Source organism: Pinus tabuliformis, chromosome 2_1 (assembly GCF_031772625.1).
Source record: "Pinus tabuliformis cultivar Carrire ecotype Pingquan chromosome 2_1, CPIR1, whole genome shotgun sequence".
Lineage (NCBI taxonomy): Eukaryota > Viridiplantae > Streptophyta > Pinopsida > Pinales > Pinaceae > Pinus > Pinus tabuliformis.
Genome location: NC_142299.1, coordinates 473001214 through 473021562, shown reverse-complemented (window position 1 = coordinate 473021562; position 20349 = coordinate 473001214). Strand labels below are relative to the sequence as shown.

Below are 20349 nucleotides of genomic sequence, written 5' to 3'. Positions count from 1 at the left end.
ATAGTAGGAAACAAAGGTTTGTGGCAGTCAAATCGGCAAAGGTTGAATACATGGCTGCAATTCAAGCAACATGTGAGGCCATATGGATGAGGAAAATATTTGTGGGTGTTTTCAGTCAGGAGATGCATCCGATAGTGATTCATTGTGATAATCAGAGTTGTATCAAACTTTTTGAGAATCCAATATTTCATGACAAGTCCAAGCACATTGATATTAGATACCATCACTTGCAAGATTGAGTATAAAGAAGAATTATGATGCTATAGTACATTCCAACTGAGGAGCAAGATGAAGATATCTTAACAAAGGCATTTTCAAGAGGCAAATTTGTATTCCATAGGTGCAGGATAGGGGCAGTGCAGAATCCCTTTCTTGATAAGAGGGAGTGTTAGAAACGTAGAAAGAAAGGCTAAATTTGACTTGTGCCTTAGTAAAATTTAGTAATTTGATTTTCCACATCAATAGGATGACTTGGATTGCAGTTAACTTGTGTGACATGGCTTTTGTCTTCTAGTTCACTTAATAAATTCGAGTTAGAGGCTAGAAGTAGAGTAGTGCATGAAGTGATTTCTAAAATTTAGCAATCTATGCAAGTTTGACTCAGTTAATTGAGCACAAGTACTAAGTTGAGTCAGTTGATGGTCAGCTGAGTAGTAAAATTGTTGTTAACTCAAGGATCTCTTAGTTAAACCAGTCAATAAGCTAAAAATAGCTCTGACATGCACGAAATTTGAATTGCCTAGCTGGAGTGGAGGAAAAGGCACATTGTAATTATCAATTGTATACTAGTTGAATGTGTAGGCTTGGCAGTTAAGCAAGTGAATAATTCTTTGGGAATTGTGCAAGAAAATAGGAGAAAATTCCTATCTTTTAGGAGCTAAGTTCCGCGAGGATTTCGTAAGGAAATAGGAGAAAGTTGGGGCCTTGAATTGGAGAAGTGTTTACCATAGTAGTATAGTGAGTAGGAGAACAAGTTTACAACTCACGTTGTGTGCCCAGATCGAAGCAAGACATTGTATAGTTTATCACTCTCATATGATAATGAAAAGAAGAGAAGGTGTTTTCCCCAGTTGGGTTCCCTTGTAAATCATTGTGTTCTTGTGGTATTTTAATGGTTGCATGTCAATACATGTTTTTCTAAATTATGATTTCCATTCCATGAAATAGTAGAGGAAATTTGTAATCTCTTGTTTTCAGTTTGAATAGATCAATAGTACTAAATTTCTATTACTTTCTAAAAGTGCATCCATAAGGGAACCCAAACCTCATTCGAATTGTGTTTCTCTCATGGAAACATTATTTATTATATTCATGTTCGACAATAATATCAAATTAAAGTTTCATGAGTAATTCAAATTGTCTCTTTTTTTAGTCAATTTTCTTTTTTGTTTTATTCTCTCTTCTCTCTTATTTTGTAGTAGCTAGTTTAGTATTTTTTTCAAATCTACATTAATACAATATTATGAATGTATGCATGATGAATGGAAAGAAAACACACACACACAGATGTAAACAAGAGAAAAAATGTGCATTTAAAAAATAAAAACATTAGAAATTGTTTCTCAAATATATTTGAGAAAAAAAAGGACAAAAGAGGACAATTCGAACCTAGACTTGAGGGAAATGAAGACTTGTGGACACTTGGATAAGCCGCTAGTTAAGTTATTCTCTTATTTATTCTTGCACCCCAAAGGAAGAGGGGTGTTTTTTGTTAAGAGTGAGGAATTGCTATCCAAATTCCCATGTGAAGACTAAGTTTGGACTAGATATCTTGAGCATATTATAATTTTCACATATCGAAGAAATAAAGAACCTAGTGAAATCCCATTGAATGTTGGTTTTTCCATTTAGATTTCTAGGAATTCCAACTATTTTAGAATGCACACTATTGGTTTATCTTTCAAATTCAATATCAATGGCTTAAACAATATGGATATTAACACTATTGTAGAGAGTTTCCAATATTTTCTTTTATTATTTATTAACTATTGGAGAAGGGGAAAATGTCATTGTTGCTTACAATGGCTAGTGAAGTCCATCTTCTTTCTTTTTTAACTTTCATTTTTTTAGGCCCTAGATATTGATTTATTTCATTCTATTTTTATATTACTATTGTTAGTTGTACCCTTCAATTGTAATTGTAAGTTTTGTCTCGTATATATACCAAGGAGACCTAGTTTTAGAAATCATCCCATCTTGTAAATTTCTTCTATTGTTAAAGCGGGATTTCCCTCAAAGAAGATTCACATTCATTAATATATCTGATTCTCACGGCGTGGACTTACTCATATTTCTCTTTTTATGATATTTGAGTGTTTGGTGCACTCTAGTTGGTTTCAAAGCATACAATCCTTGGGTTTGGCTCCTTCAAATGAGTCATCTTGGTATTTTCACTATAACATTCTTTTAGGATAGTTCAGACTAGGAAATTTTTGGGAGCCTAAGAAGACATAACATTAAAGGAGTTTTGAGGTAAAAAATTGGGCTCAAAACAAAATTTATATTATCAAAATCAACTTTAAAAGAGCCAATAGGATTCAAGATGCATTTTTTAGGAAAATGAAGTAAACTACTTTTTTTAATTGTATTTTCAACTTATCTCCTTATAAGTTTACTCAAATTTCAAATGTAGGCTTTCGTTAGAGATGGAATTTAATTCTGCATCCACTAACTACCCACTATGTATACTTTTGTTAAACTCACAGTGAGAAAAACTAGAAACACATTTCGAAAAGGATTGTTTTCATGTATTTCTAATTTATCTCATTGTGGGTCTACAAAAAATATGCAAAGTGATAGTCATTAGAAGCAAAATTTAATTCCACATCCAACAAGGTCCTACACTTGAAATTAGAGTAAACCTATGAGGAGATAACTTAGTAAAAAATGAAATATAAAGAGGTAGTTTTATTTCCTTCCTTTGAAATTTAATAACTCTTAGTGTATTATTTAACTATTATTTTATTATTTTCCTTAGGAGGCACATTTTAGACTTGAAATTTCCCCTAACGAAAAGCATTTGTTTTCAAAATGTCAAGTTCAATATTTATATATTTTTGAAGATCTATCCTATGGAAATTAGGGTTTTTTTACTAACCTTGAATTTAGTTCCAAATGAACCATCTAGGAATTGTTTCTATGAATTTTCTCGAGGATGGTTCAAATATTTAAGGCTTGGGGAGACTAAGGAGACCTATCGAGTACCTATGGTAAAACGTTTAGGATATAGTTCACTTTGCTTTTAGACATACAAGTTGTGGAAATTAGGGTTTTGGACTAGTCTTGAAACTAGTCTCAAATAAGTGTTCTTGGTAGAATTGTCATATCTAAAGCCCTAAATGTTTAAAATTAGTGCCACTAAATTGTTTGAAAATAATACATGAAATAACTTTTGGGTACAAGTTTCTGGAGTTGATATGAAAAATAACACACATGGTGGATTGAATAAGTTTTCTCTCTTGAAAAGGGTTAAAAATATAATTTTTGGGGAAGTTACTGGAAATTTACCTCCACCCATCTTATGGAATTGCAAAGAACAAGTATTAGGTTACTACAAATCAAAATTTTAACCTCACAAGGGCCAAAATTTTAGAGGCCTTTCAGGAGGGACTTTGGCAAACAATACAATCTACAAACTACAATTTTTCTAGGTATGTTAACTTGAAATTATCTTAGTTTTCAATTAGAAGATCTATTTTTTTAATTGAAAAATTGTGATGCAAGATATGCATTATTCAAGATTCTACTCAAGACTAAGGAACTAATTAATTCCCAAGAAATATACAAGGAAGTTTGGTGGTAAAGATATTGTTACATGGATATTCTAGATGGATCAATTCTTTGATCTACACCAAGTTCCAACTTTACAAAAGGTAACCAACTTCCTACTTTACAAAAGGTAACTATTTCATCCTTTTGTTTATAACTTGATCAATCTATCTAATATCAATAGCTTTGTGAATGAAAAAAATATTTTATTCTCTCTTGATCCACTTTTACAAATATTGATAACACACCATGGGGATATTAAGAGCAACACATTCTTGAGATAGTTGATAAATATCCAACAAAGAGGTCCAATTATAGCACATATTTAGCAATTTCAAAAGTCGAACATCAGAGTAAAGAACATTCTAGAGGACAATTTGTTAGATCACTTTATAGGAACTTTAAAGGGCAACATTCAACTTGGGGTGTACTTCTTAGAACCTAAATTCATGGAGCATTCTTTTAGTGTGGAAAGTAAAGCTGAAAGTAAAAATATGGCTACTAAAAGGGTAATCAATAATAACTATAAAGAACATTATGTTCCCTCTCCTATAGAGAGATTTTATTTAAATTGTGACAACAAATATAGTAAGGGGCATAAATTTGTGAGAGGAAATTATTCTACATAGTTTGAAGATGAAAAAGATAAATAACTGAAACCATCACAAGATCTAGAATTAGAAGAAACTACTCCAACCATATCTTTTTATGTGTTTGCAAGCATCAACACTTCTCAAACTCTCAAGATATGAGGATATATCATAAAGAAAGAGGTTCTAGTATTAATTGATTCTAGTAGTACCCATAACTTCATTAAATACAAATTAGCCCTTAGAGGTTCCCATATGCATAAAAGAGTGAGATTGTGTATACAATTCAACAAATGTCAAAAGGTTTCATTCAACCTAGCCAAAGTGTTTACTTTTTACTAGTGATCAAGTTTTTAAAAAAGGAAGGTTCATGGCCTATGTTTCTAGATTTATAGATAGCTCAACAAAATGACTACTAAAGATAAGTTTCCTATTCGAGTGATTTATGAACTATTAGATGAATTGTAAGGAGCAAACTTATTTACCTATTTGGACATTTGTTTTGGATATCTTAAAAACAAATTGTGCCAATAAAACATCCCTAAACCAACCTTTAGAAAAACATGAAAGTCATTATGAGTTTTCTAGTGATGTCATTTTCCCTTACTAATGCATCTTCAATATTTCAAAACTTGATGATTTTGATTTTCAAACCCACCCTTATAAAAAATATTGTTATTTTTTTTATAATATACTAATTTATAACAAATCCTGAGAAGACCATGTATAATAGATTGACATGGACTTAAAAATATTAAAAGAGTAACAAATATATGCATCTAAGTAACTACAAAAATAGACATCAACTATAATATCTTTGAAATGTATTCTTTAAACTACAATGTCATTAAACAAAAAAATTTAAACTAACAACACTATAATTTATAAAAGTTTATTTTATAAATTATTCCTTTTGAATTGTGAAAATAATTTAAAAATTTTAACTCAAAAATAAATTTATTAAAAATTATTTGAAAATCAACAAATTAAATTAAATTATTATTTTTAAATGTTTAACTCAATTTAAAAATATTAAATTAAATAAAAATGAATTAAAACATTAAAAATTATAAAGCGTTAGGATCCATCCTAAATCATTTTACTTTATCTTATGCCTCTCATGCCTATTCACCAAACCTCTTATTCTCTAAGTTACAACTATTTCAACATCATAACCAACTATTTCTTAATCACACAAAGCAATGAAACATCAAATAAAGTTAGTATAAAGAACTTGCGATGGAAGATTTTTCGGTCATATTAGAATTTGGTTATGTATTTTCATATGAAATCTTGGATTTTTCTATTTCTTAGCGTTTGAAGTTTTTTTTAAATATGTTTTTTTATAAGTTTATTTTATTTTATTTTTGGAGTCTCAATTCTTGTTAAGTCATAAATTTTTGGTATAATTAACTTACAAGCTATTGGATATATTTTTGGTGTTATAGTGGCAACTGCTAAGTTTGATTTTGGGCTTCACCCAGATTACTCCAATAAATTACCGATTCACCATAGTTAAAAAAGAAACAAAATAATGTGTTTTCTATACTAACTATGTATTGGTTAACAAGTTTGGACATGATGTGTTCGCTTAGGTTGTTCTATATGTTACCAGAGTACCTAAAATAATTTTAGACCAATTTTTACCAACTTTGTTTTAAGTTTGACATAATCCTAATTAAAAAGGAAATCAATTGTATGTAGAAGACATATTCAAGACAAAAATTAATTAAGATTAATGGCATATCTAATAAGAATAGAATAAGTGAAATACAAATAATGGCAAAGAATATTCTATGGTTTTGTTTATGACATAGTCTAATGGTTCTATGTTTTGATTTTTATTCATTGGGATTAAACAATATAATTTTTGGTAAGGTTATGATTTTCAATATTTAAAATGTATTTTTGAATGTATAAATGGATTCAACACTTAGAAAACCGCTTGGGACACTTGGATTTTGTAGACTACACAACTCAAACTTGTGATTCCAAAAAACCTTTGTTGGATTTCGGGCAAAATTTACCATAAATATACCCAGAAAAAGACCAAAATATAGAAAAGTTAGAGTATGCATTTGTTTATTTTATATTGTTGCGTAAATTGTACTTAGTACAATTTTATAAGAAAAATGTCATTTTTTATCCTTCAACATTGATACCTCACTCTATAAATCTACCAAGGTTGACTCAACTCAAACTCAATTCTTTCTATTGATTAACTAATCCAAATTACAATCAAAGTAAAGGTGAAAAAAATTGCAAAGATAAAAAAAATACTCAACAAAGACTTATTATACAACTTAATCTTAAGATCCCTAACATTTATGGAGATTCTCTATCGATTTGCCACACAACCATTAAAACCGTAAGTAAAATTATATTTTGAACTCTTGATTTCTTCTACAAATATTTTTTTCTTTCAAAACAAAAATAATAAAGATAAATAAAACTTTATGTACATGTTTATGGAAGAGTGATACATTAGCAATAAGTTACCAGTAATGACCATTAATCTATTACACAAATAATAGAGATAACTAAAACTTTATATACATGTTTATAGAATAATGATATATTAGCAATAACTCACCAGTGATGACCATTCATCTATTACACAAAAACATCTCGTATCTCTAATTGAAGAGTGACTATGGTGAAAAAATTCCTAACTTAAAATAAAATCTTGAAAAATTTTAATAACAATTTCATAGGTATCCACCTAAATAGATAAATTTCCTAACTTAAAATAAAATGTGAAAATTTTTAATAACAATTTCATACATATTCCACTTAAATTAATTAATTAATGATTCATTACTTAACCACAAACATAAGCATCTATCATACTCAAGTTACATAAAACAAGAGCATTTAATACTTTAATTTTTATTAAAAAATTATTAAAAAAAAATACATATTAAATTAATATATATATATATATATATATATATATATATATATATATAATAATAAATAAATAAAAATATCGGGAAAAATCGTCTCATATAAATTACACAACAATACTCGTTATTAGAGTAATTGCTTTAGTGGCTACTAATAAACATTGAACATCTCGAATACAAAGTATCTTATTACTTTAATCGACAAAAATATTAAGTTTTTAAGTGAAATGTTATGAGAAAGAGTTAAATCTGGAAGTTATTTATGGTGGAAATAAACCATCCCCGGTAAACATAATCCGAATGATATACTAATGGTCAAAACTCTCTTATCTTTAAATAAAAATCTCTTATTTTTTTGAGTGGTATTTTGGAGGTTGAAAGGTCTGAAACGTTTCCCATCGTGTCTTCTGGTAAGAGACAAATGGAGACCTGCGACAAAGATTGAGGTGTGCTTCAGCATCTGAATGCGTGTTGGGTCCACTAACCTAACACTCTGACCGACGCCATGCGTGTGGGTCCACCTTCCATCTACCTCCACTTTAACCCTAAATTAAATAATGTTATAACCGGCGCCATGCGTGTGGGGTCCACCTGCACCTTATTTTTAATTGAAAGCGTGTGGGGGTTTCCAAACCGCGTTGAAAATTCGATTACCGATGTATCCTACCCTCAACCCTGAAGAAGAAGATTGTGTTGAGCGCGTGATTGTGCACAGGATGTACACGCAAATAAATCGCTTGATGGTTACCTTAAGAAAACGTTGTACTTTCCTGGATAGAAGTTTTAAAGTTTTTGGCATATTTTTTTGGAGTAGTCTATTTAGGTGGTAGAATGGTCCGTTTTCTGTCACCGGTCGGAAAATCGTCCGGCTCCGGCCACCGGTAATCCCTCCGCCCTCAGCCACCTTCCCTAGCTCCGCCACCCTTCTTCTCGGCCACCCTCCCCTGACAATCCTGACATTCCCTGACAAAATATGCGATGGGGGCCGGCAATCCTGACATCGCGTCCGAGCTGGAGAGTTATTGCCATTGGAAATTCGAAATTACGATCCCGCGGGCTGCTCACTCACCTTCCTCCTCGACTCGGCGCCTCCCGCTCTGCAATTCCTAAACTCTGCAGCTCGTCAAACTCTGCAGCTCGCCACCCAGGTACAATTCGGATGAACCTCCGACTCTGAAAACCCCACACCAGCTACATTACTGGTATTGTTATTGCTGATCGAAGACGGGTGAATCAGAAGAATATATTTTAATTTCGGTAAGTGACATGGTCTAAAGCATATGATTTTATACATGTAGCAATTTGGAACTGAACTTTCTTAACATTATTTGTTGTTTTACTTTGTACATTGTGAGTTTTTTGTTTTTGCAAAAGCTTAATTGGTGGAAGATGGTTAATGAGATATTAATAATTTAGAGTCTCTATATATTCTCATATACATTGTGACCAGTTTGAATTCATTTTAATTTTGTCATCTTATTTTAGTAAGATGATATGGTTGAAAGTTTGTGGTTTTATGCATATAACAATTTGGAGCTCAATTCTCCTACATTCTTTGTTGTTCTACTTCGTTGGATATGAAGTTTCTAAAAGGCATGAAATTTGAGATGCTATAGTTTTTTTTGTAGTTTTTCAAGTGGTTTGTGAAAATTTTAACTTTTGTAAAGGAATTCACAAAAGTGCAAGTTATTGTGATAAAGTCCAAGAATGACTTTCTTTGTATGAGAGGAAATGAGAGGGACGGAAGAAAGATTAGTGCGAGACAAAATAAGGCGTCCTGTAGACGATGCAAAGACAAAATTAACACAACGACATATATTGAAAAGTTTAAAAGTAGTTGGAAATTAGGAAGGACAGTGGCATTGAGACATTAAAGGTAGTTGAAGAGAAAATGAGTGTTCGATGTTAGAATTTCTAGAATTGAAACAAGAGTTGGGATATGAGGAATTAATGAAGTTTTTTTTTTCGAAAGAAAAAAAACAGACATCCTTCATTAATTAGATTAAAGAGGAGTTACATAGTCTTGTTTCTATGAATTGTGAGCCCAATATCATCCTCCATTATAAAAATGTCCACGAATTGGAAAGGTGTGCCGAGGGCGATCAAGAATCAAAATGTCAAAAAATTATCAAGGAGTCGCTGAGAAGGTGAAATGGATGGACTAGCATGGTCCTGCGTGACATATCTTGAAGAAACAATGTCAAAAACATCAGTGAATGGAAATAAATCCAGCAATACAACAGAGTCGGCCTGAAAGCTAGATAAAGGAAAAAACCAAGCAAAAAGAAGGATGAAGTCAAAACTCAACCATCCACCAAATGTTTGAAGTGCATCAGCCTTGGGAGGAGAGAAAATCCCTTTATTAGTTTTATTGGTTTTATTGGAATTGACCAAATAATAGTGACAAGGAAGCACATTTGAACCAATCTCTTAGTGATGGAAGCATATTTGAACCAATCTCTTGTCAAAGGTTGGAAGCAAACAAAATACCCTCCATAGATATAGATCCAATAATCTTTCAAATTCATATGTTTTGTAAGATGGTGTTTTGATAAGACAATATATTAAGTTATGTATAAATCAAATGGCCTCTATTGCTAAAACCCTAAAATTAATTCTAGAATATAATAATTTTGTTGAAATCTTTAAGAACTTTATAATTTTCAGGGAATTTGTTTAAAAAATTATGTATTAATATATTAAATAGTTTGATTGCAACTCTTATATATATATATATATATATTAAAAGTATTTTAATTTGTTTCAAAAGAGATTAATTAAATAAAATTAGATTCCCTTATTAAAAATGGAAAGCAAGGAAATATGAAAATAAAATGTAAATATAAAATAAGAGGAAATATGAACGTCATAATATGTAAAGTTATCTTGTGGTTAATTTTCTTGTCAAAATTAAAAATAACGAAAAATAAAATATAAATGCAAGAATGTGAAATTTGAGATATTTATTTAATATATGATACAATATAGTGATTAATTTTATGAAATTATATATATATATATATATATATATATAATGGAAAGGTAATTTGAAAATTCATTTTGTTACCCATTAATTATGTCTATAGGCATGTTTGTTTTGGAATAGGGCTTCCAAATTTAAATTTAATTATCAATAATTATTCCATGGATGGTAGGGATTTATCTTCCACAAAATATTTTGAAATATTTTTAGTAGTAGTCACAAATAGGTTGATATTTTTCTCAAAAGTAGTCATGGCATGGAATTTGCTTGTGTTAATCTAGTTGCATGGATCATCTTCTATGACAAATAAGGATTTCTTTTTTCTTTATGAATATGAAAACTGCACATTTGGTCATTATGTTATTCTTTATCTAAAAATTGCACGATTTTATTATTGGTGGGGAGATACATAATTGAAGAGTTTTCTATTGATGTTACAAAACCCATAATTGGGCTTGTCTTGTTTTTCTGACCTGGACAACTACAAGAGTTAGGGATAAAGGATTCTGAAGAAAATCCCATTAGCAGCTGACGATGATACAAACAGCCCAATGTCACACTGAATGAAAAACGAAGCATGTAGGTGTAATTACAAAACCCTGTTATTATTTGAAGAAAATCTGGTATTGGATTCGAAAATGAAATTATGGTCTCTGTCCAAAGCCTTGAAATAACGAAAGAAAAAGAGATAACCGATTTATTCTTTACAGGGAGACCATCAAAATGCCTTGGATGGTTTATACTCTCCAAAGCAGAGCCAAAACAGAGTGTTCCAGGAGCTAAATTGCAGATCAGCTGTGAGGCTTCTTTATGATCATTACAGCACACTTTGCATGGTGGGCACAATAGTCGCTGACGCTTCCCAAAAATGCTCTGCAATCATGCTCCCAAAACACCTTATAATTAGAACATCAAGGATCCACCATGAAAACATAAAGAACAAAAGGAGAAAACATACATATTAAAAAACAGCTCCCCACTTGTAAAAAATCAAAAACAAAAACAGCTATCCATACACAAGAATTGCACTCTCCTAATCTAATTACACAAGGAAATCTAATTTGTCACTTTTTACTAATCTAGAAAAGAATCAAATTTCTTCAAAATTTAAATGACTTGAAACCTATCATTTATGGAAATTGAACCCAGTAAAAAACATCAAATCTTATTGAACACTTTCCACCCAAAATCCCCTACCATGCACCACCAAGATCCCCTAGCTTTGCAAACAAACAGTAGCTGATAATAACTTGATGGTGTTTGCAGACATGCCTTTTGAAAGTGCCATAACCATGGCTGCCAATGACGAGAAAATCTGCCCCCACCTTCTTCACTGCATCACACAGTGCATCTCTCGCATCTCCTTTTACAATCTTCTCCTCCACTTTCGCCTGCAAAACACAATGACCAGAACACCTTTAACCTTGGATGCTTTCTTCCATAGTATTTTCTTCAAATTAATCTTTCACTGCAATGATTGCATACCCTCCTTTATGTTTTTTTTCTTAAGAACCCATTAAATTGATATAAAATGTACAGAAAACGCACCGGAGTCCCGCTGCAGATATCCCTCGCCTTCTGCATGACGGCCTCGGCAACATGGTCTTGATGTTTCTCCAAAGCTATTACAACTTCCGGTGTAAGTACAAAGCCTGCTCTCATCACAGTCACAAAACAATGAATAAAATAATAAGAACAACACGAATATAACTGTAGAACCAAAAGAATCATTCCTGGCCTTAGATGACAATTTTCTGTAGCTTCCAGATGCATTTATTTATCATTCCTGGCCTTAGATGACAATTTTCTAGCTTCCAGATGCATTTAAATAAATGAGTAAAGTGTTTTTGCTTGCCTTTTTTTTTCATTATTTTGAGTTTAGTTTCAGGTCAGTTATCTATGGAATGAAGAACTATTTACTCACAGTAGGATGTTATCATCAGAGGATTTCATTACCAGTAAAGTTGGGATAGATACTCCTAAATAGTTTAACCCCAAAAATAATTTACATCTTCGATTCTTTCCCATCAAATTTAAACCTAAAACTTAATAAGAACTAAACCCACTCTTTTACCCTTATAAATGAGGCAAGTTAACATTACATTCACCATGAAGTTACCGTAACTCTGCTTAGTGTAGAGTCTGTAAAGAGGAATTTGCAGGAGTTGACCCGGTTTAGGGTGGGGTTATTCTTATAAGGAAATATTTGATTGTTTTTCTCATTGACACCATGGCAGCCGTTTATACGAATGGGAACAGGAACATGATTGAGAACATGGTTGAGAAGTTCGCAACAATGAAAACACTACAGAAATTGGTTACATCAAAGTTTTCATGTAGGTAGAAAACTAGAACAGATATTAAAAATGAATACAATAATCACATAAATTTCAGTAAAATAAGTAGAAAGGTTAATTAATTGAAGAGAACACTTTCCAGTAAAATGAGTAGAAATGTTAATTAACTGAATACAACACTGTAACACTTTCCCTGTTTGAAGATTGGTCCTCTATCACTCTTAGAGTTTGACTAACAAATTTTTTATTATATAATGTTTAGAAGTTAATATTACTAAATAGTTTAGTTGGTGAGCTTGGAACTGTTCACTGCAAGCACGAGATCAAAATCCCAGGGGATTCCTTTGTGGTATTATCAGCCAGGCATATTAGCAACCAAAAAAATGAAACTAACACCTTAACATGGATAAGATAAAAATCCTATGATGAATCATAGTCAAGGTATAAACCCTAACAAGTATTTAAATGAATTGAACCAGGTTGGCTTTGATCCTCTTTCTCTGATCAATCTAGCGTCAGCCAAGAGGTGCTTAAATAAATCAACCAAACCCTCGCTACATTAAGCAACGAGGCACTTTGAAAGCCAGCAGTTGCCCGCGCCACAGCCACAGAAGAAAGTGAAATTGCAGAAAGGGGCAAACCGGCACAAGCAGAATCTAGGTAACGCTAGAAATACAAAAGAATTACTCTGTTCACAAACAAAATCATAAAATAACTAAATAATTAGAACAATTCCTTACATACCAGGACCTCCGAGCCCTTCATAAGCTCCGAGAAGGCGCTTGGAATGGCACAAGATGAGAGTGTCGGTGGAATCAAGATGTAGATAATCAACAGCCCACTTTAAAGCATACATGCTCTCTTCGCTTTCGTCCACTGCAACTAATATCCTTCTTCCACTCGCGTCTTCCATTCTGTAATCGATTAGATTTCAATCCGCTACTTCTTCTGATTCACCCGTCTTCGATCAGCAATAACAATACCAGTAATGTAGCTGGTGTGGGGTTTTCAGAGTCGGAGGTTCATCCGAATTGTACCTGGGTGGCGAGCTGCAGAGTTTGGCGAGCTGCAGAGTTTAGGAATTGCAGAGCGGGAGGCGCCGAGTCGAGGAGGAAGGTGAGTGAGCAGCCCGCGGGATCGTAATTTCGAATTTCCAATGGCAATAACTCTCCAGCTCGGACGCGATGTCAGGATTGCCGGCCCCCATCGGATATTTTGTCAGGGAATGTCAGGATTGTCAGGGGAGGGTGGCCGAGAAGGAGGGTGGCAGAGCTAGGGAGGGTGGCTGAGGGCGGAGGGATTGCCGGTGGCCGGAGCCGGACGATTTTCCGGCCGGTGACGGAAAACGGGCCATTCTACCGCCTAGGTAGACTACTCCTATTTTTTTGGGTCAAAATTTGTTTTTTAAAGAAAAGTCAAAAGCGTATTTATTTATTTATTTTTGTCTAATTTGTCTAGAATTTAGTAGGAATTTATTAGAATTACAAGTTTAAGTGGAAAGTCTCTTCAATTCTAAATTTTTAAGATTTTTCTCTAGTCAAAACAAGTATTTTAAAAAACAGAAAATTACAATTTGACCAAAATTTGGTTTGTTAGATTCCAACCAATAAAACATATAATAGTGAAACATTACTTAAAAACCAGGTTGTCTACAGAGAAAACATATAATAGTGAAACAATGCACTTAAAAACGGATTTGTCTAAGGAGGCGGCAAATTTGCCCAAGGACCAAATATGGCTGACATCCTGCATTTTTTTTTTGCAAAAAATCTAGCAGTAAGAACCAATCGTGTTTTAATGGTGGAAATGGATTCAGCACCACCAAAAACCCATGAAACGCCCAAAATCTTTAAGTTTGACAGCTGTAACCTGGATTTACAAAGAATTCAATCAAATTTTATCAAAATCTTGTCAGAATTTCAATGATTGTCTCTGAAAATTTGAAGCCTAGCTAAACTAAGGCCTTAAAAACGGGTTGAATGGTTAAAAATATTTTACTTAAATATTTTAATTTTTTATTAAAAAACCATAAAAATTTTATTAATTTTTTATTTAAAAATAGTAAAATTTATGATAATTTAATTATTTAATGATGGTGAGATTTGTGTTTGTAAGTTGATTCATGAGTCTTATTTATGGAAAATCACTTTACATTAAAAAAATTTATTAGTGTTTATAAGAAAGCAGACTTTCACTATTAAAAGATGTCTCTAAATTAAAGTAATTATTCTATTTCTTTATATTTAAAGAAATGATATCTTAATTAAATTAATAATGTTTTAGTTATGTCTTCACGTTTCTCAACACAATGTCAATCTAAATAGTATTAGCCAGAAATTTAATATTCTATATTATCATTGTACAATATCAACCTAAATTATATTTACAAAAAACTCAATATTCCATATTATTATTATTAAAGTTGAGTTTTCAAGTGGCATCTATACATAGTCTAATACATAATAAACGCTATTTTCATAGCAATTTAACCCTTTTTTTAAGAGGAATATTTCATTTTTTCCTCTCTTTTTAAAGATAGCAAAACCTAAGATAATCGTGGTTAATTGTTCTTTACAAATATAAGTTAATTCATCATTATTAAATAAAATCATATCATTTAAAATGATTAATTCATAATTCATGAAAATAAATAATAATAATAAAATAAATAAATAAAAATTAATTTTCAACTTATTTTATTTTATTTATTTATTTTAAACATAAATAATAAAAATATATGGAGGAAAAAATAAAATCAAATTATGTTACTTTATACGCATGCACTGGACATTTTGAACCGAAAGCCTTGTCTTGTTTTAATAGAATATTTCTTTGGGAAAAGATCAGAGTTAAAATTAAAATCAAATTGTGTTACTTTATAGACATTTTGAACGGAAAGTCTTGTCTTGTTTTGGTTAAATATTTTTAAGGTAATTAAGGCAAATATAAAATTTAAAGATATGTTAATATTTTTTTCGGGGAGATGTTAATATTTTTTTTCGGGGAGAGTATATATATTTTTAAAATAACTTTATGAGGTAAGTGTTTTTTGGATTGCATTAATTTCATTTTAATTTTCCGTTTTATGTTCTTATACGTTGAAAAAACCTTTATTATTATTGGATGCGTTTATTTGTATTAGTTTTTTTATATATAAATATTATAAGTGTTAATTATTTGTTTTTGATTTTTAATTAAGTTGTATTTAGGTTAGAGTCAATTAGAAAATAATTTGTTTACTAATAGGATGTTGTTATTACATTGCTGTGAAATTTTGTTAGTGCAACTTTAGAATTGACTTTTATCTTCAATCTTTCTTAAGGGATTTGATGAATATGAATATGTGATCTCGTATGAATTAAATTATATAAACTAATTAATTTACTTGTTGAATTGAGGCTTATGTGATCCATATCAAGTTTAAGAGAATTTTTTCGGGGTAAATCACAAGATAAATCATTTGTCGACGCGTTTTGAACCAACAAGTGTGGTTCATCGTCAGGACAAGTTGAAGAAACAAATCCAGCTTAGCAAGTTAAATAGTATGAGCAGAGACTCCAACGGACAGCTATCTTGAGTAACGGCTAATTTTGACTTTAGGACCAGAGTCAAGATTTAATGGAAATGTGAATATATAAATATAAATTAATTTAAAAGTTGTTAAAGGTTAGTTAAAAAGGTATTGTTTAATAATTAAAAATTATAATTCCTTATTTAAATGGGACTTAAAGTGTGTGTGTGTATATATATATATATATATATATATAGAAAGAAATATGTACAAAGGTTAGTTAGAAACTTATTGGAACGAGAAAATAATTTAAAAATACAAATTGGAATATACATAAAAATAATATTATATAAAGTTTAATTAAAAAATAAAATAAAATAAATAATACATTTAAAAAAAAGACTATTAAAAAAAAATCATAATAATAATAATAATACTAATAAAAATTAAAAATTGAATAAATAAATTAATGAATGAATCAAGCGAGCGTCATATTCAAAAATAAATAAATAAATACATAAATAAATAAATAAATTCATAATACTAATAAAAATTTAAAATTGAATAAATAAATAAATCAAGCGAGCGACATATACCAAATATATATATATATATATATATATATATATATATATATATATATATATATATATATATATATATATATATATATATATATATAAGGAGTAACACTAGGAGGAAGGAAAAGACAAGGCTCCGAGGAAAAAAACAGCGAAATAAAGGGGGAACCAACGAAAGCTAGAAAAGGTAAGACTAGGAGGAAAGGGCCGGGATCCAGCAGCTACTGATCTTCCAGCCGTCATCTCTATTGAGATTGCTCGGCCTTCTTTCAATTTCAATAGCTTCCCTGAATTTACGGTGATGGAACTGAGCAACCCTGGCAATAACCTTGGCCTCCTCAATACACACTTGATGCTTGGTCTTCTCTGCATGCTCTGCTAACGCTGAAGACTTGGTTCTTCCATGTCTTAGGTCCGCTGCATGTTCGCTAATCCTTTGATGGATGGAGCGCCTCGTTTCCCCGATATAGGGGGTCCCACAAGAACAAGGGATCAAGTAGACACCCTTCATATCTTTAGGATCAATGGGATCTTTCACTGATCGGAGGGATTTGCGAATAGTGTTGAGGGGCCTGAAGGTTGAGGGAATATCATACTTCTTAAGAATCCGAGCAATCTTGTCAGTGGTTCCCTGGACATAGGGAAGATGGACCCCTAGCCGGCGATCTTTAGGTTCTTTTTTTATTAACGAGATCTTAGAGGCTTTTAGGAACGCCTTCTGACCTAGGTGCCTACTATAGCCATTCTCCATAAAGACATTAAGGAGATGGGATTTCTCCTTATCGAAGCTCTCCCTATCAGAAATCCTCAGGGCTCGAGTAGCGAGGGTGTTAAGAACACCCAACTTTTGAGCAGGGAAATGATGGGAATCTGCATGAAGATACTGCTCAGTATGCGTTTTCTTCCAGAATACTGAGTGGGAGAGAGAACCGTCACTATTCCTCGATATAAGAATATCCAAGAAAGGGAGGCAACCATTGACCTCTTTTTCCATAGTGAACTTAATGGCAGAGGACTAACAGTTGAGGTGGTTGAAGAAGAGATCAAACTCCTTCGAGCCATGGGACCAGATGACATTAGTGTCATCCACATACCTTTTCCATAGCTTAGGAAGGAGAAGAGTTGAGGTCTGGTTTCGAAATCTTCCATAAAAAGATTCACAACAATAGGGGATAGGGAAGAGCCCATGGCAACACCACAGGTTTGTTCAAAGAACTCACCCTCAAAACAGAAGAAGGTGGAAGTGAGACAGATTTCAACAAGATGCATAGTGTCAGGATCTGTTAGGCAATAGATCACTGCCATGGCTTCCTTTATAGGGATACAAGTATAGAGGGAGACCACATCAAAGCTCACGAGAATGTCTTTTGGGTCAAGCTTTATGTCCTTAAGCTCTTTAACGAAGGAAGCAGAGTCTTTTACGAAGGACTCTATATGGCCAACCAGGGGTTTGAGCTTAAGGGCAAGGAACTTGGCTAGAAGGTAGGTCGGACCACCAATGGTGTTGACAATAGGCCTCAGGGGGGTCCCTTCTTTATGAATCTTAGGCAGCCCATAAATCCTAGGGGTAATTGGACTGCTCTCAATGAGCTTATGGTAAAGCGAACTCGCAGAGCTACTAGACTTGATAGCGAGAGCCACCGTCCTGGAAATCTTCTTAAGAGGGTTCTTGGGCAATTTTTTATAACTGCCACTATTGTAAAGATGATCCAACATCTTCTTGCGGTAATCATCCTTGTTAAGGATGACCGTAGCCCCTCCTTTGTCAGCTCTCAGAACTACGATATCATTGTTCTGGTTTAAGGATCTAAGGGCAATGAGTTCATCATTGCTGAGGTTCTTCCGAGGGGGTTTGGCCTTTCTTAAGACCACCGCACAATCTTGCCTGATAGTGTCCTTAATCTTATCAGGTAAACCTCTGATCCCAAACTCAACATCACAGATGATATCGTCAACAAGAATCCTCTTAGGGGCTAAGGCAAAATTTAAACCTTTCCCCAAGACTTTAAAAACAGCAGGGGGAAAACGAAACTAGAAAGGTTAATAAATTTATTGTTACCACGAGAAGGAGGGGGAATTAAACTAGAACAAGGATTTAAACAATTGTTAACATTATTTACTATTTTATTATCCACCAAATAAGAGTTATTTGCCTTACTATCATTAATATTATCATTACTATTTCCTACTATGCTATTATTACTATTATCATTAATATTATTACTAAGAATATCATTATTACTATTATTATTAACGCCATTATCACTATTAAATACATTATTGTTATTAAAGTCTCTACATGAATTATTGTTGTTGTTAAAATTGTTAAATAAATTGTTACCATTATTAATGTCCTTATTTTTATGAGTATTCGAATCATAATTATTATTAATATTATTATACGTATTATATAAATTACTATTATTAAACACATTATTATCGATAAACAAACTATTATTAACATGGTTAAATAAATAGTAATTTATATTATTAAAATCGTTATTATTATTATTACATACATTATTATTAATAATAATATTATTGTAAATCCCAAATTTTTTTCTTTAACACCCCTGTTCCCACCCAAAAAGCTATCGGCCGAATTCTGGGATTCACGACTGCCTCCTTGCCCTCCAAATACCTTGGAGCCCCTTTAATGGCCTCAGCTCTCAAACACTCTTCTTGGAAGCAACTGTTGGAAAAACTGGAGATTCGACTCTCCCTATGGACCTACCGAGCTCTGAATATGGCTAGCAGACTTGTTCTTATCAAGGTTGTCCTTCATTCCATGCCCTTGTATCTCTTCTCCATCCTTGCTGCCCCAAAATGGGTACTCAAAGAAATTAAGAATCTCCAGCGCAACTTTTTATGGGGAAGCTCAGGCCACAATCGAAAATGGGCTCTAGTTAAATGGGATAAAGTATGTCTTCCTAAGAAAGCAGGGGGTATTGGGCTAAGAGATCCTGAGCATAGCAACAGAGCAATGGGCGCAAAAATCTGGTGGAGATGGCTAGCCCATCCTAACACTCCATGGGCCTCTCTCTGGACAGCTAAATATGCAAGCAATTGTCCCATGGAAGAAAGAATACGAATGACGGAGCTAAGCACGGGATCGGTAATCTGGAATTCGGCTATACAACACAGAAGTCTCATACAAGAGCACAGTTTCTGGGAAGTTAAGAGTGGAACAACTGCTCGATTTTGGGAAGACTCCTGGCAGCAATTACCAAAAATAAGAGACATACTCCAAGATCATCCAATACCAGAGCAGGAGATCAATCAGTTAGCCAAGGTCAGTCAATTTTGGAGCTCATCTACAACTCAAGAACATAGGCAATGGAAAAATGCAAATCAAATTTTATTGAACAGCTCTGAACAAACTCAGCAACATCTCAATACAGAATTACAAAAGAGGCAAATAACTGTCTCAGAAGAATCGGACATTCTAAGATGGGGTTATGAAGAGAAAGGAATATTCACCACAAAGGAAGCGTATAAGATAATAGTCCAAGATCAGCTAAACAAAGACACTTTATGGGATAAAATTTGGCACACTTCCAACTGGCCGAAGGTCTCTACCTTTTTATGGCTCCTTTGTCACAATAAAATTCTAACTTGGGATAATCTCAGGAAAAGAAGCTTCTCGGGCCCATCTATATGTCTCATATGCAGGCAAGAGGAGGAAACAACCATACATCTTATGCAGACATGTC

General features: G+C 32.5%; 1 protein-coding gene across 1 annotated transcript; it reads right to left on the bottom strand.

Moving 5' to 3' along the window:
• Positions 1–10827: 10827 nt before the first annotated feature.
• Positions 10828–13560, bottom strand: LOC149200969 (universal stress protein PHOS34-like). Its single transcript, XM_089402835.1, has 4 exons — positions 13289–13560; positions 11796–11899; positions 11520–11638; positions 10828–11120 (listed from the first exon to the last, which is right to left on the bottom strand). Exons 1-4 carry the CDS (start codon positions 13455–13457, stop codon positions 11039–11041), a joined length of 474 nt encoding a protein of 157 aa, XP_089258961.1. The 5' UTR covers positions 13458–13560; the 3' UTR covers positions 10828–11038.
• Positions 13561–20349: the final 6789 nt, after the last annotated feature.

Bases quoted from the DNA above. Each gene is read 5' to 3' on its own strand.
- LOC149200969 (XM_089402835.1), bottom strand. From the start codon at position 13,457: ATGGAAGACGCGAGTGGAAGAAGGATATTAGTTGCAGTGGACGAAAGC. The intron at 11,900-13,288 runs GTATGTAAGGAA...TGATGAGAGCAG, and splicing joins TGAAGGGCTCGGAGGTCCTG to GCTTTGTACTTACACCGGAA. The intron at 11,121-11,519 runs GCATGTCTGCAA...GCATGATTGCAG, and splicing joins GGTTATGGCACTTTCAAAAG to AGCATTTTTGGGAAGCGTCA.